Source organism: Somniosus microcephalus, chromosome 4 (assembly GCF_052327205.1).
Source record: "Somniosus microcephalus isolate GS21.2 chromosome 4, FLI_Smic_1.0, whole genome shotgun sequence".
NCBI classification, from domain to species: domain Eukaryota; kingdom Metazoa; phylum Chordata; class Chondrichthyes; order Squaliformes; family Somniosidae; genus Somniosus; species Somniosus microcephalus.
The window spans coordinates 312,953,589-312,979,300 of record NC_140990.1 but is presented as its reverse complement, the minus strand read 5'-3'; the positions used below and the strand labels follow the sequence as shown (position 1 = coordinate 312,979,300).

Sequence of the window (25,712 nt, the reverse complement as noted above, 5' to 3'; positions counted from 1 at the left end):
GACTTCCTTACTCTTATACACCAACCCCCTTGCAATAAAGGTCAACATGCTATTTGTCTTCCTTATTGCTTGCTGTACCTGCACGCTAGCTTTCTGTGTTTCTTGCACGAGGACACCCAAATCTCTCTGAACACCAACATTTAAAAGTTTCTCACCATTTAAAAAATATTCTGTTTTTCTATTCTTCCTACCAAAGTGAATAACCTCACATTTCCCTACATTATACTTCATCTGCCACCTTACTGCCCACTCACTTAGTCTATCTATATCGCTTTGCAGACTCTGTGTTCTCCTCACAGCTTACTGTCCCACCTAGCTTTGTATCGTCAGCACACTTGGATACATTGCACTCGGTCCCTTCATCTAGATCATTAATATAGATTGTAAATAGCCGAGGCCCCAACACTGATCCTTGCTGCACCCCACTAGTTACAGCCTGCCAACCTGAAAAAGATCCGTTTATTCCCTCTCTGTTTTCTGTCCATTAACTAACCCTCCATCCATGCTACTATCTTACCCCCAACCCCATGAACCCTAATCATGCGTAATAATCTTTTATGTGGCACCTTATCAAATGCCTTTTGGAAATGTTGATTGAGGGACAAATATTGGTCCAGGACACTGGGGATAACACCCCTGCTCTTCGATATAGTGCCATGGGATCTTTTACGTCCACCTGCAAGGGCAGACTGGGCCTCGATTTAACATCTCATCCAAAAGGCGGCACCTTCAACAGTGCAGCACTCCCTCAGTATTGCACTGGAGTGTCAGTCTAGATTTTTGTGCTCAAGTCTCTGGAGTGGGTCTTGAAGCCACGACCTTCTGACTCAGAGGCAAGAGTGCTACCCACTGAGCTATGGCGGAGATCTAGTCAGTTTTTCTTCTGCTTAAAAAAAAAAGATGCATCCATTTAGCAGGGACCCTCAGATCAATTGCACCCCAAAAGGGGTGAGGAAAGGTGATGTTTAAGGAGGAGAGAGAGGCGGAGTGGGTCTGACCAGATGGGCCCAGTACTCACGGTGTGGGTCTGACCAGATGGACCCAGTACTCGAGGTGTGGGTCTGACCAGATGGACCCAGTACTCGAGGTGTGGGTCTGACCAGATGGACCCAGTACTCGAGGTGTGGGTCTGACCAGATGGACCCAGTACTCACGGTGTGGGTCTGACCAGATGGACCCAGTACTCACGGTGTGGGTCTGACCAGATGGACCCAGTACTCGAGGTGTGGGTCTGACCAGATGGACCCAGTACTCACGGTGTGGGTCTGACCAGATGGACCCAGTACTCGAGGTGTGGGTCTGACCAGATGGACCCAGTACTCGAGGTGTGGGTCTGACCAGATGGACCCAGTACTCATGGTGTGGGTCTGACCAGATGGACCCAGTACTCGAGGTGTGGGTCTGACCAGATGGACCCAGTACTCACGGTGTGGGTCTGACCAGATGGACCCAGTACTCGAGGTGTGGGTCTGACCAGATGGACCCAGTACTCACGGTGTGGGTCTGACCAGATGGACCCAGTACTCGAGGTGTGGGTCTGACCAGATGGGCCCAGTACTCACGGTGTGGGTCTGACCAGATGGGCCCAGTACTCACGGTGTGGGTCTGACCAGATGGACCCAGTACTCACGGTGTGGGTCTGACCAGATGGACCCAGTACTCACGGTGTGGGTCTGACCAGATGGACCCAGTGCTCACGGTGTGGGTCTGACCAGATGGACCCAGTACTCACGGTGTGGGTCTGACCAGATGGACCCAGTACTCATGGTGTGGGTCTGACCAGATGGACCCAGTGCTCACGGTGTGGGTCTGACCAGATGGACCCAGTACTCATGGTGTGGGTCTGACCAGAGCAGGACCCTGTACTCACGGTGTGGTCTGACCAGATGGACCCAGTGCTCACGGTGTGGGTCTGACCAGAGCAGGACCCTGTACTCACGGTGTGGTCTGACCAGATGGACCCAGTGCTCACGGTGTGGGTCTGACCAGAGCAGGATCCTGTACTCACGGTGTGGTCTGAACAGAGCCATTTGAGTACGTCCTCCCCTGACTTTATTCTGCTGTTCTGACTCCGCATTTCAGGATGCTGTTGATTTTGTTAATTGCTGCTCTGCTTTGGTTGAACAAGTTGAGCATCAAATCTACTAAACCGACATCCATTCAACATTACTTTTCCTTATTTTAGCACCATTTGTATTTATGTCGCCCATTTTTTTCTCCTTATGTGCAGTACTACAAACCTGTGTGTATAAAATTTCCTGGGGTGAGGGATTTCAGTTATGTGGAGAGACTGGAGAAGCTGGGATTGTTCTCCTTAGAGCAGAGAAGGTTAAGAGGAGATTTACTAGAGGTGTTCAAAATAATGAGGGGTTTTGATAGAATAAATAAGGAGAAACTGTCTCCATTGGCAGGTGGGTTGGTAACCAGAGGACACAGATTTAAGGTAATTGCCAAAAGAACCAGGAGAGATGAGAATTTTTTTTACACAGCGAGTTGTTGTGATCTGGAATGCGCTGCCTGAAAGGGCAGTGGAAGCAGATTCAATAGTAACTTTCAAAAGGGAATTGGATAAATACTTGAAAAGGAGAAATTTGCAGGGCTCTGGGGAAAGAGCAGGAGGAGTGGGATTAATTGGAGAGCTCTTTCAAAGAGCCGGCACAGGCACGATGGGCCAAATGGCCTCCTTCTGTGTTGTATGATTCACCAGCCAAAGCTCCGGTCAGTTCCGTATTTTCCCAATCTTAGTAATAAGTTCATTTCAACAGAAGCATTTTATTCCACGTCTACAGGCTCCAGACGGACACATCTTCCTTGAAGCCTTCTCCCCGGTTTATAAATACGCGCAGGACTTCCTGGTAGCCATCGCGGAGCCCGTGTGCAGACCCACGCACGCGCACGAGTACAAGCTGACGGCGTACTCCCTGTACGCGGCTGTAAGTGTCGGGCTCCAGACTAGCGACATCATCGAGTATCTGCAGAAACTGAGCAAGACCTCGATTCCTGATGGAATCCTACAGTTCATTAAGGTGAACAGTTTTTAATACTTGTCCTTGGGATGTGGGAGATTCTGGCTAGGCTGCATTTATTGCCCACCCCTGGTTGTTTAGAGGGCAATTGGTTATAGGTTTGTGGGCCTTTTCCAGTTTATATAAACCCTTTCTCACACTGCAGCGGAAGAAACCACTTAGAAGGACTTTACAAGTTGTTGTGATCTGGAATTCTTCTTAGGCGGAACCGAGGACGACTGGATGATCTGGAATGCGCTGCCTGACAGGGCGGTGGAAGCAGATTCAACAGTAACTTTCAAACGAGAATTGGATAAATACTTGAAGTGGAAACATTTGCAGGGCTCTGGGGAAAGAGCAGTGAGAGTGGGACTGATTGGCTAGCTCTTACAAAGACCCAGCACAGACACGATGGGACAAATGGCCTCCTTCCGTGCTGTAAGACTCTATGATTCAACCATGTAGTGTGAGACTGGAGTCGCGCCAGACCGGATAAGGAGGCCGGGTTCCCTTCTCTGAAGGACATCAGTGAACCAGGCCACTCCGGCTTTTACGTGCAAGAAACCGCGCATGCGCGAAGATTTGAATGGGCAGCGCAGCCAGTTAAAGGTACTGCGCACAAAAAAAATTAGAGGGAACATTGCCACATCACAGGAGCGATTATCAAACAACATTTGACGCTGAGCCACATGAGATATTCGGACCGGTGAGCAAAAGCTAGTTAAAGGAGGTAGGTTTTAAGGGAGCGTCTTGTGGGAGGAGAGCGAGGCGGAGAGGTTTAGGGAGGGAATTCCAGAGCTTCGGCCTTGGCAGTTGAAGGCACGGCCGCCAATGGTGGAGCCCATACCCAATACCCTAATAGTGGGTTCTACGTACAGGCACCCAGTGGAGGACAGATGCTTCTCCGACAGGGCGGGTGTGTTGCTGGGGACCCCCCCAAACCCCGGGACCAAGATTCGTTCACCTCCTGGGAGAAGGGGAGAATAATGAACCTTTTCTTCTGCTGAGATGACTGTACTTTGAGTGTTAATGTTGTGTTTGTTCCGACAGCTCTGCACTGTGAGTTACGGGAAGGTGAAGTTGGTCCTTAAACACAACAGGTAGGGAAAGTGCTTGATGATCTTGTGCTGTTGCTCAGCTTGTTCAGTAGTACCTTGAGCTTTGGAGTAGAACTTGCATTTATAGATCACAATAATCATGTTCTCGGAACATCCCAAAGCCCCTCAGAGCCAACGTGTAGTCACTGTTGTAATGTAGAAACCACGCGCCAGCTAATTTGCACACAGCAAGCTCCCACAAACAGCAACTGAATGCACGACCAGGCAATCTGGTTTTGGTGGAGGGAAGAATGTTGGCGAAGTCACTGGGAGCACTCTTGGGCCCACTTCAAGAACTGCTGTGGGGTCTCCTACATCTCATCCAGAACTGTCAGCTGTGGCTCAGTTGGTAGCATGTTCTCCTCTGAGTCAGAAGGTTCAGGAGTTGAAGGCGCAATGCAGGACTTGAGCACATAATCCAGGCTGACATCCCAGTGCAGTACTGAGGCAGCGCTGCACTGTGGGAGGGGCAGTACTGAGGGAGCGCTGCACTGTCGGAGGGGCAGTACTGAGGGAGTGCTGCACTGTCGGAGGGGCAGTACTGAGGGAGTGCTGCACTGTCGGAGGGTCAGTACTGAGAGAATGCCGCACTGTCGGAGGGTCAGTACTGAGGGAGCACTGCACTGTCGGAGGGACAGTACTGAGGGAGCGCTGCACTGTCGGAGAGGCAGTACTGAGGGAGCGCTACACTGTCGGAGGGGCAGTACTGAGGGAACACTGCATTGTCGCAGGGTCAGTACTGAGGGAGAGCCGCACTTTCGGAGGGGTAGTACTGAGGGAGCACTGCATTGTCGGAGGAGCAGTACTGAGGGAGAGCCGCACTTTCGGAGGGGTAGTACTGAGGGTGTGCTGCACTGTCGGAGGGGCAATACTGAGGGAGTGCCGCACTTTCGGAGGGGCAGTACTGAGGGAGTGCCGCACTGTCGGAGGGTCAGTACTGAGGGAGTGCCGCACTGTCGGAGGGTCAGTACTGAGGGAGCGCTGCACTGTCGGAGGGTCAGTACTGAGGGAGTGCCGCACTGTCGGAGGGTCAGTACTGAGGGAGCGCTGCACTGTCGGAGGGACAGTACTGAGGGAGCGCTGCACTGTCGGAGAGGCAGTACTGAGGGAGCGCTACACTGTCGGAGGGGCAGTACTGAGGGAACACTGCATTGTCGCAGGGTCAGTACTGAGGGAGAGCCGCACTTTCGGAGGGGTAGTACTGAGGGAGCACTGCATTGTCGGAGGAGCAGTACTGAGGGAGAGCCGCACTTTCGGAGGGGTAGTACTGAGGGTGTGCTGCACTGTCGGAGGGGCAATACTGAGGGAGTGCCGCACTTTCGGAGGGGCAGTACTGAGGGAGTGCCGCACTGTCGGAGGGGCAGTACTGAGGGAGTGCTGCACTGTCGGAGGGTCAGTACTGAGGGAGCGCTGCACTGTCGGAGGGGCAGTACTGAGGGAGCGCTGCACTGTTGGAGGGACAGTACTGAGGGAACACTGCATTGTCGCAGGGTCAGTACTGAGGGAGTGCCGCACTTTCGGAGGGGTAGTACTGAGGGAGTGCTGCACTGTCGGAGGGGCAGTACTGAGGGAGTGCTGCACTGTCGGAGGGGCAGTACTGAGGGAGTGCTGCACTGTCGGAGGGGCAGTACTGAGGGAGTGCTGCACTGTCGGAGGGGCAGTACTGAGGGAGTGCTGCACTGTCAGAGGTGCCATCTTTCGGATGAGACAATAAACCGATCCCCCGTCTGTCCCCTAGGGTGGATGTAAAATATCCCATGGCAGTACTCGAATTAGAACAAAGGAGTTCTCTCTGGTGTCCTGGCCAATATTTATCCCTCAGCGAACTTCCCCAAAAACAGATTTAGCTCACTGCTGTTTGTGGGAGCTTGCTGTGTGCATATTAGTTGCTGCCTTTCCTACATTACAACAGTGCCTGCACTATACTCTCTGTAACCCGTGTTGTACCTGCCCTGGGAGTGTTTGACGAGACAGTGTAGAGCGAGCGTTACTCTGTATCTAACCCGTGCTGTACCTGCCCCGGGAGTGTTTGATGGGACAGTGTAGAGGGAGCTTTACTTTGTATCTAACCCGTGCTGTACCTGCCCTTGGAGTGTTTGATGGGGCAGTGTAGAGGGAGTTTTACTCTGTATCTAACCCGTGCTGTACCTGCCCCGGGAGTGTTTGATGGGACAGTGTAGAGCGAGCGTTACTCTGTATCTAACCCGTGCTGTACCTGCCCCGGGAGTGTTTGATGGGACAGTGTAGAGGGAGCTTTACTTTGTATCTAACCCGTGCTGTACCTGCCCTTGGAGTGTTTGATGGGGCAGTGTAGAGGGAGTTTTACTCTGTATCTAACCCGTGCTGTACCTGCCCCGGGAGTGTTTGATGGGACAGTGTAGAGGGAGCTTTACTTTGTATCTAACCCGTGCTGTATCTGCCCTGGGAGTGTTTGACGAGACAGTGTAGAGCGAGCTTTACTTTGTATCTAACCCGTGCTGTACCTGCCCTGGGACTGTTTGATGGGACAGTGTAGAGGCAGCTTTGCTCTGTATCTAACCTGTGCTGTACCTGCCCTGGGAGTGTTTGATGGGACAGTGTAGAGGCAGCTTTATTCAGATCTAACCCATGCTGTACCTGCCCTGGGAGTGTTTGATGGGACAGTGTAGAGCGAGCTTTACTCTGTATCTAACCCGTGCTGTCCCTGCCCTGGGACTGTTTGATGGGACAGTGTAGAGGGAGCTTTACTCTGTATCTAACCCATGCTGTACCTGCCCTGGGAGTGTTTGATGGGACAGTGTAGAGGGAGATTTACTCTGTATCCAACCCATGCTGTACCTGCCCTGGGAGTGTTTGATGGCACAGTGTCGAGGCAGCTTTACTCTGTATCTAACCCGTGCTGTATCTGCCCTGGGAGTGTTTGATGGGACAGTGTAGAGGGAGCTTTGCTCTGTATCTAACCTGTGCTGTACCTGCCCTGGGAGTGTTTGATGCTGAAAAGTTCTATTTCCCCACCACTAAAAGAACATTTCCTTCCCAGACTCTGCCAAATCCCAGTTTGATTCCTGCCTGTAAGCAGCTGTTCTGTTCTTGCCGGTTCCTTGTTGAGATGCAGGTTTTCGGGATGTCCGATTCATCCACTAATGTGCCTGTTTGGGAGGGAATCGACATAGAATCATAGAATGGTTACAGCACAGAAGGATGCCATTCGGCCCATCGAGCAAGAGCACTTCAGCTAGTCCCACTCCCCTGCCCTTTCCCTGTAGCCCTGCAAATTTTTTTCCTTCAGGTACTTACCCAATGCCCTTTTGAAAGTCACAATTGAATCTGCCTCCACCTCCCTATCAGGCCATGTATTCCAGAACCTAACCACTCGCTGGAAAAAGTTTTTCCTCATTTTGTCTTTGGTTCTTCTGCCAGTCACCTTAAATTGCTGTCCTCTGGTTCTCGACCTTACCGCCAATGCGAACAGTTTCTCTCCATCTAGACCCCTCATGATTTTGAACACCTCTATCAAATCTCCTCTCAACCTTGTCTGCTCTAAGGAGAACAACCCCAGCTTCTCCAGTCTATCCACGTAACTGAAGTCCCTCATTCCTGGAATCATTCTCGTAAATCTTTTCTGTACCCTCTCTAAGGCCTTCACATCCTTCCTAAAGTGCGGTGCCCAGAATTGGACACAATACTCCAGTTGAGGCCAAACTAGTGTTTTATAAAGGTTCATCATAACTTCTTTGCTTTTGTACTCTATGCCTCTATTTATGAAGCCCAGGATCCCGTATGCTTTTTTAACCGCTTTCTCAACCTGCCCTGCCACCTTCAATGATTTGTGCACAAATACCCCCAGGGCTCTCTGTTCCTGCACCCACTTTAGAATTCTACCCTTTAGTTTATATTGCCTCTCCTCGTTCTTCCTACCAAAATGTATCACTTCGCACTTTTCTGCATTAAATTTCATCTGCCACGTGTCCGCCCATTCCACCAGCCTATGTCCTCCTGAAGTCTATCACTATCCTCCTCACTGTTCACTATACTTCCAAGTTTTGTGTCATCTGCAAACTTTGAAATTGTGCCCTGTACACCCAAGTCCAAGTCATTAATATATAGCAAGAAAAGCAGTGGTCCTAGCACCGACCCCTGGGGATCACCATTGTGTACCTTCCTCCAGTCCGAAGAACAACCGTTCACCACTACTCTCTGCAGTGAAGCTACTCTCCAGGTCGCACTGATGCTGCAGCAAGTTATCCAGTTTGAGGATGTTTGAGGCAAGAGGTGGGGTGCAGCTGACTGGCTGTGACCTCTGGTCATGGTCGCATTCTTTGGTTTGACGAGACTCTCTTCCCCGGCAGGTACTTTGTGGAGAGCACACATCCCGACGTGATCCAGAAGGTGTTGCAGGACAAGGTCATCAAGGAGTGTCGACTGAGGACAGTGGAAGGTGATGAGACTGAACTCATCATGGGCACAATCTCCAGTAAATCGGCCATGTTGGTAAGTGTAACTCAGGCGTGGAAGTGTAATGCTGCACTGCTGGGCAAGGGTGACCGAGCATTCCAGTCTCTTGATCGCTTTATTCAAACACAAAAATCTCAGCAAAAGACCACATGGCCCGACAAGCCCATCTGCCAACTTGCTCGCTGTATCCCTCGAACCCTCCTCGGCACGGATTAGATACAGAGTAAAGCTCTCTCGACACTGTCCCATCAAACACTCCCAGGGCAGGTACAGCACGGGTTAGATACAGAGTAAAGCTCCCTCTACACTGTCCCATCAAACATTCCCAGGGCAGATACAGCATAGGTTAGATACAGAGTAAAGCTCTCTCTACACTGTCCCATCAAACACTCCTAGGGCAGGTACAGCACGGGTTAGATACAGAGTAAAGCTCCCTCTACACTGTCCCATCAAACACTCCCAGGGCAGGTACAGCACGGGTTAGATACAGAGTAAAGCTCTCTCTACACTGTCCCATCAAACACTCCCAGGGTAGGTACAGCGTGGGTTAGATACAGAGTAAAGCTCGCTCTACGCTGTCTCAACAATGTCCCTCAGCCTGTGTTAAAGAATGCTCTCTACTGCATCGGTGTGGCATGTTCCCATTTCTGTCTTTATCTGTGCTGGGGCCTCGCAGAGTGAGATTACTAGCTGATGATGAAATCGGGGATCTCGATTATCCACAACTCAGCATGTTCGGGATTGGAGTGGAATCTTTTGCCATTGTCGTGGCTTGTGCCGAGATTCGGGATTCCGTCCCAGCGAAATCACTAAAGACGTTCCTTTCCACAGATGCCCAAACCCGTGCAGAATAACGGAGCTGCCTCAACGTCACGGAACGCGGAGCCCACCCCTAGTAAAGCTGATGTCCCTGCAGACCTGTTCGATTTCTACGACCAGATGGACAAGGATGAGGAAGAGGAGGAGGAGCTGCAGACCGTGTCCTTTGAAGTCAAGCAGGTGATTATTTATAACTTGGTTCAGCTAATGAATCCAATAGGGAATTCAGGAGAAACTTCTTTACCCAGAGAGCGTTGAGAATGTGGAACTCGCTACCACAGGGAGTGGTTGGGGCGAATAGTACAGATACATTTAAGAGGAAGTGAGTTTAACACATGAGGGAGAAAGGAATGTTGTTTCGTATGACTGAAAAAGCTTATAATGGGATGTCTAGTTTGGCTTTCCATTCGATGGCCTCCTGAGATGCCGAGTGGAGAAATGAGGTGCCTCCCGTAACAGATCTCAGTGGGCAGGTTGATGTGATGTGTTCCACAGTCTGGGACTCGTGGCCAAAGTCGCACTTCGGGTCGTCCCTCATCTTCCACTTGTGGAGCAGGCAACCGCAGTGTCCACGCCCTGTGCGGATTCGTTTGCGCGCAGCCCACTGTCTCCGAGGGAGGTCGAAGCCAGGGGCCTCTGCTGTTGGGTCAGCGAAGAGGTGTTGAGAAAGGAATAGAAGGATATGCTGATAGGGTGGATGAAGTAGGGTGGGAGGAGGCTGGTATGGAGCATAAATGCCGGTATAGACCAGTTGGGCCGCATGGCCTGTTTCTGTGCTGTAGATTCTATGTAACTGATGGCAAATAAAACGCACAGACCAGAGGCTCCAGGGTCCATTTGTGCTGCGATCGATGGTTTCTGCTGGTCAACACTAGGGCGCTCAAACTGGGCATTGCTTACTACAAGATTGATTTTCAGGGCTTCAGTATCAATATAATCAATCAATAATCTCGGATTTGTGTGCACTTCCTGCCCATTCTTACCATTATACTTTTCTGTGTCCGTATTTATAATGGAAACTCTATGTAAACTTGTCACACTGCATTGACACCCTCCTACCAGTAGAGGCTCTGTTTTTCAGTTGGCCTGAAACTGGGCCACTCTGATCCCAGGCTGTAAGTTGGACTCCCTGTAGAATGCGCTGCGGTCATGTTTGTTTCTTTGTATTGTGTAGTTTTCCAGCTTGGACATATGTCAGTTTCTGAACCGTTCCTTCCCGCAGGAGATGATTGAGGAGCTGCAGAAACGCTGCATTCAGATGGAGTACCCATTACTGGCAGAGTACGACTTCAGGAACGATACCATCAACCCCGACGTCAACATCGATCTGAAGCCCACGGCCGTGCTCCGGCCCTATCAGGAGAAGAGTCTGAGGAAGATGTTTGGGAATGGCCGCGCCAGGTCGGGAGTTATCGTCCTTCCCTGCGGTATGTGTCGGGGGCTGTGTTCGGAGTTCCAGGTTAAGAACGTAAGACGTAGGAGTCGGTCATTTGGCCCCTCGAGCCTGCTCCGCCATTCAATAAGATCATGGCTGATCTGATCTTGGCCTCAACCCCACTTCCCTGCCCGCTCCCCATAACCATTGACTCCCTTACCTTTCAAAAATCTTGTCTATCTCCACCTTAAATATATTCAATGACCCAGCCTCCACAGCTCTCTGGGGAAGAGAATTCCACAGATTCACGACCCTCTGAGAGAAGAAATTCCTCCTCATTTCCGATTTGAAAGGGTGTTCACTTATTCTGGAAATTATGCCCCCTAGTTCTAGATTCCCCCATGAGGGGAAACATCCTCTCTGCATCTACCCTGTCAAGCCCCTTCAGAATCTTATATGTTTCAATAAGATCCCCTCTCATTCTTCTAAACTCCAATGAGTATAGGCCCAACCTGCTCAACCTTTCTTCATAAGACAACCCCTTCATCTCCGGAATCAACCTCGTGAACCTTCTCTGAACTGCCTCCAATGCAAGTATATCCTTCCTTAAATAAGGAGACCAAAACTGTACGCAGTACTCCGGGTGTGGTCTCACCAATACCCTGTACAGTTGTAACAGGACTTCCCTACTTTTATACTCCATTCCCTTTGCAATAAAGGCCAACATTCCATTTGCCTTCCTAATTACTTGCTGTACCTGCATGCTAACTTCTTGTGATTCATGTACAAGGACCCCCAGATCCCTCTGTACCTCAGCATTTTGTAATCTCTCCCCATTTAAATAATAATTTGTTTTTTTATTTTTCCTATCAAAGTGGATAACCTCGCCTTTTGTCACATTAAACTCCATCTGCCAGATTTTTGCTCACTCACTTAGCTTATCTATATCCCTTTGGAGATTCTTTGCGTCCTCCACACAACTTGCTTTCCCACCTATCTTTGTATCATCAGCAAATTTGCCTATATTACACTCAGTCCTTTCATCCAAGTCATTAATATAGATTGTAAATAGTTGAGGCCCAAGCACTGATCCCTGTGGCACCCCACTAGTTACAGTTTGCCAACCTGAAAATGACCCATTTATCCCGACTCTCTCCTGTTAATTAGCCAATCCTCTATCTATACCCGGTCTGGGCCTATATGTGACTCCAGTCCCACACCAACGTGCTGGTCTCTTAACTGCCCTCTGAAGTAGCCCAGCACTATTCGAAGAGGAACAGGGGGAGTTCTCCCCGGTACCCTGGCCAATATTTATCCCTCAACCAACATCACTAAAAAAACAGATTATCTGGTAATTATCACACTGCTGTGTGCAAATTGGCTGCGTTTTATCTATATTAGCTAGATAGGTATGTGAAGGAGGAGGGAATAGAGGGTTATGCTGATAGATTTAGATGAACAAGGATTGAAGGAGGCTCGAGTGGAGCATAAACGCCGGCATGGACTGGTTGGGCCGAATGGCCTGTTTCTGTGCTGTATATTCAATGTAATTACAACACTTCAAAAATATTTATTGACTGAAGCACTTTGGGACGTCCTGATGTGGTGAAAGGCGCTATGTAAATGCAAGTCTTTCTCTGCTGATCTTTAGTGATCCTTCAGTTGGGTTTGAAGACGTGTTTCCCATTGCCCTGTAGGTGCCGGGAAGTCTCTGGTGGGGGTGACAGCAGCCTGCACGGTGCGGAAGCGATGCCTGGTCCTCTGTACCTCAGCAGTGTCTGTGGAGCAGTGGAAGTCACAGTTCAAAATGTGGTCGACCATAGATGACAGCCAGATCTGTCGCTTCACTTCCGACGCCAAGGACAAGCCGATCGGCTGCTCGATCGCCATCAGCACCTACTCCATGCTGGGGCACACGACTAAACGTTCCTGGGAAGCGGAGCGAGTGATGGAGTGGCTGAAGAGCCAGGAATGGGGTCTCATGCTGCTTGATGAGGTGCACACTATTCCAGGTAATGGCCGCTGTACAGTGCAGCAGCCCAGCCTCGGTCGGTGGAAAGGAAGTGTGTGCTGTAAATCAAAATTAGACTCGGGGCAGAGTAACTGAGAGCAGCAGTTTTCAAATGTCTCTGCACATCTGCGCACAGGATGCCCTGGGAGTGTTTGATGGGACAGTGTAGAGGGAGCTTTACTCTGTATCTAAACCGTGCTGTACCTGCCCTGGGAGTGTTTGATGGGACAGTGTAGAGGGAGCTTTACTCTGTATCTAACCCGTGCTGTACCTGCCCTGGGAGTGTTTGATGGGACAGTGTAGAGGAAGCTTTACTCTGTATCTAACCCCATGCTGTACCTGCCCTGTGAGTGTTTGATGGGACAGTGTAGAGGGAGCTTTATTCTGTATCTAACCCGTGCTGTACCTGCCCTGGGAGTATTTGATGGGACAGTGTAGAGGGTGCTTTACTCTGTATCTAACCCGTGCTGTACCTGCCCTGGGAGTGTTTGATGGGACAGTGTAGAGGGAGCTTTACTCTGTATCTAACCTGTGCTGTAAATGGCGCAATGCTCCATTCTGACACTATTGCCTGAGAGTGGACCTTAATTCACAAACAGATTCTTGAGCAGTGCTTTTAAATTGTGCAGTTCTGTACTTGGTTGCTGTGTTAATGGCGATAATCCCAGTCCTCTGTTCCTTCCAGCGCGAATGTTCCGGCGTGTTCTGACCATCGTACAGGCCCACTGCAAACTGGGGCTGACTGCCACGCTGGTCCGGGAAGATGACAAAATTGTGGACTTGAATTTTCTCATTGGACCAAAACTCTTTGAAGCCAACTGGATGGAGCTGCAGAACAGCGGTTACATCGCCAAGGTGCAGTGTGCTGAGGTGAGTCTCTCACAGTGCAGGAGGAATCAGTGTGGTTACATTATCAAGGTGCAGTGTGCTGCGGTGAGTCTCGGAGTGCGGGAGGAATCAGTGTGGTTACATTATCACGGTGCAGTGTGCTGAGGTGAGTCTCAGCGCGTCAGGAATCAGTGTGGTTACATTATCAAGGTGCAGTGTGCTGAGGTGAGTCTCTCAGTGCGGGAGGAATCAGTGTGGTTACATTATCAAGGTGCAGTGTGCTGAGGTGAGTCTCTCAGTGCGGGAGGAATCAGTGTGGTTACATTATCAAGGTGCAGTGTGCTGAGGTGAGTCAGTGCGGGAGGAATCAGTGTGGTTACATTATCAAGGTGCAGTGTGCTGAGGTGAGTCTCACAGTGCGGGAGGAATCAGTGTGGTTACATTATCAAGGTGCAGTGTGCTGAGGTGAGTCTCACAGTGCGGGAGGAATCAGTGTGGTTACATTATCAAGGTGCAGTGTGCTGAGGTGAGTCTCTCAGTGCGGGAGGAATCAGTGTGGTTACATTATCAAGGTGCAGTGTGCTGAGGTGAGTCAGTGCGGGAGGAATCAGTGTGGTTACATTATCAAGGTGCAGTGTGCTGAGGTGAGTCTCAGTGCGGGAGGAATCAGTGTGGTTACATTATCAAGGTACAGTGCTGAGGTGAGTCAGCGCGGGAGGAGTCAGTGTGGTTACATTATCAAGGTGCAGTGTGCTGAGGTGAGTCTCAGCGCGGGAGGAATCAGTGTGGTTACATTATCAAGGTGCAGTGTGCTGAGGTGAGTCTCACAGTGCGGGAGGAATCAGTGTGGTTACATTATCAAGGTGCAGTGTGCTGAGGTGAGTCTCAGTGCGGGAGGAATCAGTGTGGTTACATTATCAAGGTGCAGTGTGCTGAGGTGAGTCTCAGCGCGGGAGGAATCAGTGTGGTTACATTATCAAGGTGCAGTGTGCTGAGGTGAGTCTCTCACAGTGCAGGAGGAATCAGCGTGGTTACATTATCAAGGTGCAGTGTGCTGAGGTGAGTCTCAGTGCGGGAGGAATCAGTGTGGTTACATTATCAAGGTGCAGTGTGCTGAGGTGAGTCTCTCACAGTGCGGGAGGAATCAGTGTGGTTACATTATCAAGGTGCAGTGTGCTGAGGTGAGTCTCTCACAGTGCGGGAGGAATCAGTGTGGTTACATTATCAAGGTGCAGTGTGCTGAGGTGAGTCTCTCACAGTGCGGGAGGAATCAGTGTGGTTACATTATCAAGGTGCAGTGTGCTGAGGTGAGTCTCACAGTGCGGGAGGAATCAGTGTGGTTACATTATCAAGGTGCAGTGTGCTGAGGTGAGTCTCTCAGTGCAGGAGGAATCAGTGTGGTTACATTATCAAGGTGCAGTGTGCTGAGGTGAGTCTCTCAGTGCGGGAGGAATCAGTGGTTACATTATCAAGGTGCAGTGTGCTGAGGTGAGTCTCAGTGCGGGAGGAATCAGTGTGGTTACATTATCAAGGTGCAGTGTGCTGAGGTGAGTCTCTCAGTGCGGGAGGAATCAGTGGTTACATTATCAAGGTGCAGTGTGCTGAGGTGAGTCTCAGTGCGGGAGGAATCAGTGTGGTTACATTATCAAGGTGCAGTGTGCTGAGGTGAGTCTCTCACAGTGCGGGAGGAATCAGTGTGGTTACATTATCAAGGTGCAGTGTGCCGATGTGAGTCTCTCAAAGTCATCCATGTTGGTATGTGACTGGAGTCACATATAGGCCCAGACCGGGTAAGGACGGCGGGTTTCCTTCCCTCCAGTGGTGTACAGCCTCCTGATGTTTGCACACTAGGCCCGTACACGAGTGATTCTTTGGCCAGCGAGGCACCTCACACATGGACAGCGCCAAGGTTGAGGCCTTCAGGATATGGGATGGCGGGGTGGGGCAGGGGGAAAGAAGTATAGGGAGTAAGGAGAAAATAAATGTGAGTGTAACGTTTCCAAGCATAGTCAGAGGTGCCTTCCATTGTGGATCCCACAGCACTAGTGAAAGAGCAGGGAGTTCTCCCAGTGTCCTGGGCCAACATTCACCCCACAACCAGCACCACCAAAAACAGACCAACATCTCATTTTCTGTTTGTAGGACCTCGCTGTATGCAAATTGGTGGCCACATATGCCTACATAAGTGACGACACTTCAACTCGTTGCCTGTGAAGCACTTTGGTCACCCTGAGGATATGATGAGGGTGTCAGCTGTGGCTCAGTGGGTAGCACTCGCACCTCCGAGTCAGAAGGTCATGGGTTCAAGTCCCACTCCAGGAACTTGAGCACCAAAATCTAGGCTGACACTCCAGTGCAGTGCTGAGGGAGTGCTGCACTGTCGGCGGTGCCGTTTTTCGGATGATATGTTAAACCTTCAGGTGGACGTAAAAGATCACATGGGCACTGTTTCAAAGAGGAGCAGGGGAGTTATCCCCAGTGTCCTGGCCAATATTTATCCCTCAATCAATATCACTAAAAACAGATTCTCTGGTTATTATCACATTGTTGTTTCTGGGAGCTTGCTGTGCGCAAGTTGGCTGCCGCGTTTCCTACATTACAAAAGCGACTACACTTCAAAAGTACTTCATTGGCTGTAAAATGTTTTGGGACGTCCTGAGGTGGTGAAAGGCGTTACAGAAATACAAGTTCTTTCTTAAATAACTGTCGTTCATCTGTGGCAGCCTGTGCTGGAGGCTGCACCGTCTCATCGATAGGCTGAGCACGGGTGGCCCTGGTGCTCTCTTCTCCCCCTCCTTCCTTTTTGTATCTCTCACTCCTGCTTGTGGGATCTTGCTGTGTTTGGAGTAACTGATTGTCGGTGAAGAGGTTTGGGGGAGGTGATCAGGCGCTTTCTCAATGCCGTTCCCTGTGTGTTGTGTAGGTGTGGTGCCCGATGTCACCCGAGTTTTACCGGGAGTACGTTGCAATTAAGACGAAGAAGCGGATGCTGCTTTACGTGATGAACCCCAACAAGTTCAGAGCTTGTCAGTTCTTGATTCGCTTCCACGAGCGGAGGAACGACAAGATCATCGTGTTCGCCGACAATGTGTTTGCGCTCAAGGAGTACGCAATCAAACTGAACAAGTGAGTAACGGCCCAGTGCGCGTCTGGTCGCTTTTCAGAGATCTGGGTCTGAGTGAACCCTCGGTCGCTAAGATGCAGAGACCAGGAGGGTCTTGGGTTTAGCGGGGGCGCCACAGTGGCCTCGGTGCTTTCGGGGGAGGTGGGAAATCGGGCAGGATTCGCACTCCTGATTTGTGAATACGTGGATATTGTCAGGATATTGCGAGAGTTCCCAGCACGTTTCCCCCCCCCCCGGTCAAATAGCCCATTATAGACTAGTACAGCACAGAAGGATGTCATTCGGCCCATTGAGTCTTTCGAAAAGCAATCCAGTTAGTTCCACTCCCCCGCTCTTTCCACATATCCCTGCAGTTTTTTCTCCTTCAAGTATTTATCCAATTCCCTTCTGAAAGCTCCTATTGAATCTGTATCCACCACCCCATCAGGCAGCGCGTTCCAGATCATAACCACTCGCTGCGTAAAAAAAAGTTTTTTCCTCATGTCGCCTCTGGTTCTTTTGCCAATCACCTTCAATCTGTGCCCTCTGGTTATCGACCCTTCAGTGATTGGAAACAGTTTCTCTTTATTTACTCTGTCTAATTCATGATTTTGAACACCTCTATCAAGTCTCCTCTTAGCCTTCTCCGCTCTAAGGAGAACAACCCCAGCTTCTCCAGTCTATCCACGTAACTGGTTCCAGGGATGAGGGAATACATTCCAGTAAATCTCCTCTGTACCCTCTCCGAATCCTTCAGGTCCTTCCTAAAGTGTGGTGCCCAGAATTGGACCTTTGACCTTCACTGTTCAAGCTTTCCCTTTCCAGCCTGGTGTGTGCATTGTGTTTGCATCCTCTCACCGCCAGAGTTCCCGCCATTCCTTCCCCAGCTTTTATCACTCTCTGCCATTGGAAGCCGCTCCCCTGAACTCGCTCTTAATTTGCTAGTGCTGGGAGCTGAGGCCCTGGCCGCCTCACTGGTTCTGCACTGCAAACCCTCCACCGGCTCAGCTAGCTGCTAATTCCTGGATTGAGCACACAGCCTCCTCACTCGTTGCTCCATCGTTGAGCATCAGTCCTCTCCATCCCTGTATTTACCCTCTCCTCTTAGGAAGCTCCCTAGCCTCATCCCGCTCTAATTCCGAGTCGTTGATTAGCCCGTCGTAAATACCCAGACTGGGTCCAGAGCGTGCTCTCACCAGCTGCTCCCCTTCCACCTGATAGTCTTCAGTGAGGCACAGGCATAGGATCCACCTGGTATCGCCCAGCAAATAGAGTGAAGCAGCCAGCGTCCTGCCGTGATCACTGAATCCAGCTTGTCGAGGTACCAGATGAGCAAAAGATTCATTTGGCAACAAACAGTGACTAGTGGGTCGAAATCGAAAACCTCCCTATTCCTGGAGGTCAGTTAACATGAGCGATAATATCCTTTATTAAAAATATGAAGAATCTATCTTTGACAGCTGATGCACGGGCCCCGGTCAGCCTGTACGCTTAGAACATGTTGACCAATATTTATACCAATTAGAAAAACTTATTGGAAAATATTAGTCAGGTTTGTAATGTTTTGGTTTATAGATTATCGACTGGCACTGCAGCGGTGGTTGGCAGTACTTGGACTGAGATTTGGTTTAACTCGTGTCGCTGTGTTGTTTATTTTTAGGCCTTACATTTACGGCCCCACATCACAAGGGGAGAGGATGCAGATTCTGCAGAATTTTACACACAACCCGAAAATCAACACCATCTTCATCTCAAAGGTAAACCGGGAAAAGAGCTGGAATTTATCGCAAGGTTATGTCAGCTGCTGTGTAAATGTCCCTGTGCGGGCGGTGCCCCAGTTTGCGCGGGGCCCCAGTGTGCGCGGTGCCCCTATTCGGTGCGGGCGGTGCCCCAGTGTGCGCGGTGCCCCAGTGTGCGCGGTGCGGGCAGTGCCCCAGTGTGCGCGGTGCCCCTACTCGGTGCGGGCGGTGCCCCAGTGTGCGCGGTGCCCCAGTGTGCGTGGTGCGGGCGGTGCCCCAGTGTGCGCGGTGCCCATGCAGTGCCTGCACGGTGCGGTTCGGGCGACAGTAAAGCTGTTTTTTCCACTGCGCTCACTGTTGGCGAAGCGGTGAAGCAGTGCTGATACTCTGATCTCTGGTAGGTGGGCGACACCTCGTTCGATCTCCCCGAAGCCAATGTGTTGATACAGATATCGTCACACGGAGGGTCCAGGCGGCAGGAGGCCCAGCGATTGGGCAGAGTACTGCGGGCAAAGAAAGGTGAGTGAGGGGGCTTCCCCACTCCCTGGGTGCGTTTGGGGTGTGTTTGTGTGGAGGGTGGGGTGTGAGTGTGGTCGTGGAGGGGGGTGCGCGTGTGCTCTCCCGTCAGTAGTTTTACTTTCTGCGAGGGGGATCTCCACAGACCATCTCTGCAGTATTTGCATTTCACGTTGCCAACTTAACATGAGTTGGAATTGATTGTAAATTAGCTGCAAGTCACAGTGCTGGATCCACTGTGCCCGTTTATAAACTAAGGGGGGTCACCAAACCCATTCTGCCTTTGCTTTGCGCTGTCTGTGATTCTCATGGTGTGTCCTGGATGTTGTCCCCTTTCACAGGGATGGTTGCTGAGGAGTACAACGCGTTCTTCTACTCACTGGTGTCTCAGGATACGCAGGAGATGGCCTACTCTGCAAAGAGGCAAAGGTTCTTGGTCGACCAGGGCTACAGCTTCAAGGTGAGCTGGGCTGAGGAAGGAGCAGACTACCCCCTCATAGTCAGGATCGGGGTCAGTGCTAGAGTTGGGGGTCGAAGTTAGGGTCGGGCTTGTTTCCGTTCTCTGAAGCCGAGAGATGAAAGCTCTTCTTGGACATTGTTCCTCCCCGGTTAGTGATTCCCCTCCCTGTTGAGTAGCGGCTGTTGGCGATGACGGCCCACAGGGCAGGCTGTGGTAATCCAGTGCATTACTGCAGGCTCTGATCGCATCACCCGCCCTTGTGGGGTTCTGTGCTGTCATCTCAAACACAGGCAGCAGACAAAAACCACCTGAGAAACAGTTGGTGCAAAATGGCCGGGAATAGCGTCAACACTTGTGGTGGGAACACAAGATGAATTAGCTGCGCAAATAGATGTAAACGGATATGATATAATTGGGATTACGGAGACATGGCTCCAGGGTGACCAAGACTGGGAATTCAACATCCAGGGGTATTCAATATTCAGGAAGGACAGGAAAAAAGGAAAAGGAGGTGGAGCAGCATTGCTGGTTAAAGAGGAGATTAACACAATAGTAAGGAAGGATATTAGCTCTGATGATGTGGAATCTGTATGGGTAGAGCTGAGAAATGCCAAGGGGCAGAAAACGTTAGTGGGAGTTGTATACAGACCCCAAACAGTAATGCTGAGGTTGGGGATGGCATTAAAAGGGAAATTAGAGACGCATGCAATAAGGGCACAGCAGTCATCATGGGTGACTTTAATCTACATATAGATTGGGCTAACCAAATTAGTAACAATACTGTGGAGGAGGAATTCCTAGAGTGTATACGGGATGGTTTCCTGGACCAATATGTCGAGGAACCAACTAGAGATCAGGCCATCTTAGACTGGGTATTATGTAATGAGAGAGGATTAATTAGCAATCTTCTTGTGTGAGGCCCCTTGGGGAGGAGAGATCATAATATGATTGAATAAACTACTTCACTCTCCATCTTAATGAAGAATTCTGAGACTAGGGTCCTGAATTTAAATAAAGGAAACTACAATAGTATGAGGCACGAGTTGGCTGGGATGGATTGGGGAACGTTACTTAAAGGGTTAAAGATCGCATGGATGAACTACAGAATTTGTTCATCCCTGTTTGGCATAAAAATAAAACAAAAAAGTGACTCAACCATGGCTAACAAGGGAAATTAGGGATAGCATATAATTTGGCCAGAAAAGGCAGCAAACCTGAGGATTGGGAGCAGTTTAGGATTCAGCAAAGGAGGACAAAGGGATTAATTAAGAGGGGGGAAATAGATTGAGAGTAAGCTTGCGAGGAACATAATAACTGACTGTAAAAGCTTCTATAGATATGTGAAGAGAAAAAGATTGGTGAAGTCAAGTGTAGGTCCCTTGCAGTCAGAATCAGGGGAATTTATAATGGGGAACAAAGACATGGCAGACCAATTAAATACATACTTTGGGAGGTTATTTGTGTCCTCCTTTGTGAAGACAGAACCAGAGATGTCGGGGAACATAGGGTCTAATGAAAGGGAGGAACTGATAGAAATCAGTATTTGTAGGGAAATGGTGTTCGAGAAATTGACGGGATTGAAGGCCGATAAATCCCCAGGGCCTGATAATCTACATCCTAGGGTACTTAAGGAAATGGCCCTAGAAATAGTAGATGCATTGCTGGTCATCTTCCAAAATTCTATAGACTCTGGAATAGTTCCCATGGATTGGAGGATAGCTAATGTAACCCCACTATTTTAAAAAAGGTGGTAGAGAGAAAATGGGGAATTATAGACTGGTAAGCCTGACCTCGGTAGTGGGGAAAATGCTAGAGTCCATTATAAAAGATGTAATAGCAGAGCACTTGGAAAACAGTGACGGGATCGGACAAAGTCAACATGGATTTACAAAAGGTAAATCTAGCTTGACTAATCTACTGGAATTTTTTGAAGATGTAACTGGTAGAATAGATAAGGGAGAACCAGTGGATGTGGTGTATTTGGACTTTCAGAAGGCTTTCAATAAGGTCCCGCATAAGAGATTAGCGTGTAAAGTTAAAGCACACAGGATTGGGGGTAAGGTACTGACTTGGATAGAGAACTGGTTGGCAGACAGAAAGCAAAGAGTTGGAATAAACGGGTCTTTTTCCAAGTGGCAGGCAGTGACTAGTGGTGTACTGCAGGGATCGGTGCTAGGACCCCAGCTATTCACAATATATATTAATGATCGAGACGAGGGAACTAGATGTAATATCTCCAAGTTTGCAGATGACACAAAGCTGGGTGGGCGTGTGTGCTGTGAGAAGGATGCAGAGAAACTCCAGTATGATTTGGACAGGTTGGGTGATCGGGCAGATGCATGGCAGATGCAGTATAATGTGGATGAATGCGAGGTTATCCACTTCGGTGGCAAAAACAGGAAGATTATTATCTGAATGGTAATAGATTGTGAAAAGGGGAAGTGCAACGAGATTTGGGTGTCCTTGTGCACCAGTCACTGAAGGTAAGCATGCAGGTGCAGCAGGCGGTTAAGAAGGCAAATGGTATGTTGGCCTTCATAGCGAGAGGATTCGAGTACAGGAGCAAGGATGTCTTGCTGCAGTTGTACAGGGCCTTGGTGAGACCACACCGTGAGTATTGTGTGCAGTTTTGGTCGCCTTATCTGAGGAAGGATGTTCTTGCCATGGAGGGAGTGCAGCGAAGATTCACCAGACTGATACCTGGGATGGCAGGAATGACGTATGAGGAGAGATTGGGTCGATTAGGCTTATATTCGCTAGAGTTTAGAAGAATGAGAGGGGGATCTCATTGAAACTTATAAAATTCTAACAGGACTAGACAGACTAGATGCAGGAAGGATGTTCCCGATGGCGGGCGTGTCCAGAACCAGGGGTCACAGTCTAAGGATAAGGGGTAAGCCATTTAGGACTGAGATGAGGAGGAATTTCTTCACTCAGAGAGTGGTGAACCTGTGGAATTCTCTACCACACAAGGCAGTTGAGGCCAATTCATTAAATATATTCAAGGAGTTAGATATATTTCTTAAGGCTAATGAGATCAAGGGATATGGGGAGAAAGCAGGGACGGTACTGAATTTGGATGATCGTGGCGTGAGCTCATTAAATGGCGGAACAGGCTCGAGGGGCCGAATGGCCTACTCCTACCTTCTATGTTTCTACATGACCCGGAAATGGTTCTGTGTGTCTTCAGGCTTCGATGACCCCCAACATCCGGCCCTTATAACAGGCCACCGCGCCCACCTCCCCCCCCCCCCCCCCCCACGGCCTTGTTTCCCAACCCCCTGCCCCGGTCTCGTCTCTTTTCCCACCCCCCCACCCCCCCCCCCCCAGTCTCATTCCCGTCCCACCCTCGCCACCCCCCCAGCCTCGCCCCACCTCACCCCCCAGCCCCGGGGCTCAGTCCCTGTCCCTCGCTGCCCTTTTGATGATCTTTATTTGATGCATTCTAGTTACTGACTCACTGATCAGTTCGATGGCCTCAGACTATTAATGAGAGCTGTGTGGGTTCCTCCCTCCCCAGGTGATTACAAAGCTGGCTGGAATGGACGAGGAGGATTTAGCATTCACAACGAAGGACGATCAGCAACAGCTTCTGCAGAAGGTTCTAGCAGCCTCAGACCTGGATGCAGAGGAGGAGGTGGTGCTCGGAGAATTTGGCTCAAAGATGGGACAGGTAAGAAATTCCAGTCAGATTCCTGAGCTGCTAAATGGGGCAGGAGTCCAGCGCAGGAGGAGGTGGCAATCTGAATTAAAACCGGCTGTAGCTGGAGATTACTGTAACTGGGGCATTTACCTCCCACAGTAAACACTGGTGTAGGAATGCTGAGGGGGTTAGAGAAATTATACTGAGTATCATGGGAAACCTCCCAAAGCCTAAATCCTGATTCACCAACTCTGCTGTTGCAATTGTGGAATAGAAGTAGAGCAAATTCTGACAGTGCAGCGCTCCTCAGTACTGCCCCTCCGACAGTGCAGCGCTCCTCAGTACTGCCCCTCCGACAGTGCGGCGCTCCCTTAGTACTGCCCCTCCGACAGTGCAGCACTCCCTCAGTACTGCCCCTCCGACAGTGCAGCACTCCCTCAGTACTGCCCCTCTGACAGTGCGGCACTCCCTCAGTACTGCCCCTCTGACAGTGCGGCGCTCCCTCAGTACTGCCCCTCCGACAGTGCAGCACTCCTCAGTACTGCCCTCCGACAGTGCAGCGCTCCCTCAGTACTGCCTCTCCGACATTGCATCACTCCCTCAGTACTGCCACTCCCAGTGCAGCGCTCCCTCAGTACTGCCCCTCCGACAGTGCGGCCCCTCCGACAGTGCAGCGCTCCCTCAGTACTGCCCCTCCGACAGTGCAGCGCTCCCTCAGTACTGCCTCTCCGACATTGCATCACTCCCTCAGTACTGCCCCTCCGACAGTGTGGCGCTCCCTCAGTACTGCCCCTCCAACAATGCAGCACTCGCTCATTACTGCCCCTCCGACAATGCAGCACTCGCTCATTACTGCCCCTCCGACAGTGTGGCGCTCCCTCAGTACTGCCCCTCCGACAGTGCGGCGTTCCCTCAGTACTGCCCCTCCGACAGTGCGGCGCTCCCTCAGTACTGCCCCTCCGACAGTGCGGCGTTCCCTCAGTACTGCCCCTCCGACAGTGCGGCGCTCCCTCAGTACTACACTGGGAGTGTCAGCCTGGATAATGTGCTCAAGTCTCTGGAGTGAGACTCGAACCCACGACCTCCTGACACGGGGGAACCGAGTCATGGTTGATAAGTGATCAGAGGAGCCACCATTGGCCCTGTGATTACACACCGTCAGGGCTCACCCGCTGCAGCACCGTGTTAAATTCTCTCCCTCTCCTTTAGGTTTCCCGGCGGTTCGGGACGATGAGCTCGATGTCGGGGGCAGATGACGCCATTTACTTGGAGTATCATCGGAAGAGTTTCGGCAAAAACATCCACCCTCTCTTCAAACGCTTCAGGAAATGAGAGTGGGTGAATGGCAGGAGGTGATTCCCTCCCGTGAGAAGCAGGTACCAGGGAGTAACAGAAGGCAGACTGACTGCCTGAGCCTACAGTACTGGCAGCAACAGGACTGCCCACTGTTTCATGTTGAAAAGCAATGCGCTGAGTGATTTTTTGGTATTTATTATGATGGCTCTCGATTGGAGAGTTGTTGGAATAATTAAATATTTTTTCTAAATGCTGGTTTGTGTGTTTTTTTGTTGGACTCTATCTCAGCCCCTCTCCTGAATGTGGTCGCTGTGCCGATCTCTTCCAGTGCTGGTCCCTCCCGGCTCGTCATGCGGTTTCTTCCGGTGCCGGTCTGTCCCCGCATGCTGTGCTGATCTCATCCCGCTTACCAGGATCCAGGTGGTGTTGGTGCACTTTCACTGGGACATTACAGCATTGTGACAGATGATTACAGTTCTGGCCACTGAAGTGGAATCTGCTGCTGTGCAGGCTGAGTCGCCCATCACTACAGAGCGAACTGCACGCGTTACCTGCCACATTGTGAATGGGCAAGACCAGGTACATTGTACCACGTTACATCACCACTAAATATTCAGAGGAGCAGCAACTTCTCTGCATTAGTCTCTCTGTGATCCTATCATCGAACCTAACTCCTGTGTGGCTGGTGTGAGAAAAGACAAAAAGTGTCACTGGTGCAGTTGGGGGCACCTCGACGGGATGGTGCAGAGGGAACTTTGCTCTGTATCTAACCCGTGCTGTACCTGCCCTGAGAGTTATTGATGGTTGAGACAGTGAAAGTAGTAATGGGGAGCTGGTTGTCTGGAAGGATGACCGTGAAAGAGCCTTCATCATAGGGACAGGAGGAGGCCATTTAGCCCCTCAAACCTGTTCCACCATTCAATTAGATCATGGCTGATCTGTATGTTAACTCCATCCACCCGTCTTGTCTCCATATCCCTTAATAATCTTGGCTTGCAAAAATCGACTGATCTCAAATTTAAAATGATTAATTGAGCTAGCATCTACTGATTGCGGGGGAGATTTCCACACTTCTACCACCCTTTGCATGAAGAAGTGTTTCCTAACTTCTCTCCGGAATGGCCTGGCTCGGATTTTAAGGTTATGTCCCCTTGTCCACCCACACCAGTGGAAAAGATTTCTATCTATCAATTCATTTCAAAATCCTACAAAACTAAATCAAATCACCCCTTAACTTATAAATTCCAGGGAATACCAGCCTTGTTTGTGTAATCTCTCGTAATTTAACTCCTGGAGTCTGGGTCTCATTCTGGTAAACCTACGCTGCACTCCCTCCAAGGCCAGGATATCCTTCCTAAGGTGTGGTGCCCAGAACTGCTCACAGTG

General features: G+C 50.3%; 1 protein-coding gene across 2 annotated transcripts in view; it reads left to right on the top strand.

Annotated features, from left to right (window-relative positions):
• ercc3 (excision repair cross-complementation group 3) overlaps window positions 1–24,576 on the top strand; it is a 30,358-nt gene extending 5,782 nt beyond the window's left edge. The window contains exons 3-15 of one of the 2 annotated variants that reach the window (XM_085986736.1): window positions 2,790–3,026; window positions 4,056–4,105; window positions 8,431–8,572; window positions 9,368–9,535; window positions 10,578–10,782; window positions 12,428–12,742; window positions 13,427–13,611; window positions 16,493–16,695; window positions 18,333–18,429; window positions 18,813–18,930; window positions 19,269–19,387; window positions 22,908–23,060; window positions 24,240–24,576. In XM_085986736.1, the coding sequence (XP_085842862.1) occupies window positions 2,790–3,026; window positions 4,056–4,105; window positions 8,431–8,572; window positions 9,368–9,535; window positions 10,578–10,782; window positions 12,428–12,742; window positions 13,427–13,611; window positions 16,493–16,695; window positions 18,333–18,429; window positions 18,813–18,930; window positions 19,269–19,387; window positions 22,908–23,060; window positions 24,240–24,362 (2,115 nt within the window). In that variant the 3' untranslated portion in view covers window positions 24,363–24,576. Of the gene's footprint in view, window positions 1–2,789; window positions 3,027–4,055; window positions 4,106–8,430; window positions 8,573–9,367; window positions 9,536–10,577; window positions 10,783–12,427; window positions 12,743–13,426; window positions 13,612–16,492; window positions 16,696–18,332; window positions 18,430–18,812; window positions 18,931–19,268; window positions 19,388–22,907; window positions 23,061–24,239 lie in introns of those variants that run through there. The other variant, XM_085986738.1, reaches the window with a different exon arrangement.
• Window positions 24,577–25,712: the final 1,136 nt, after the last annotated feature.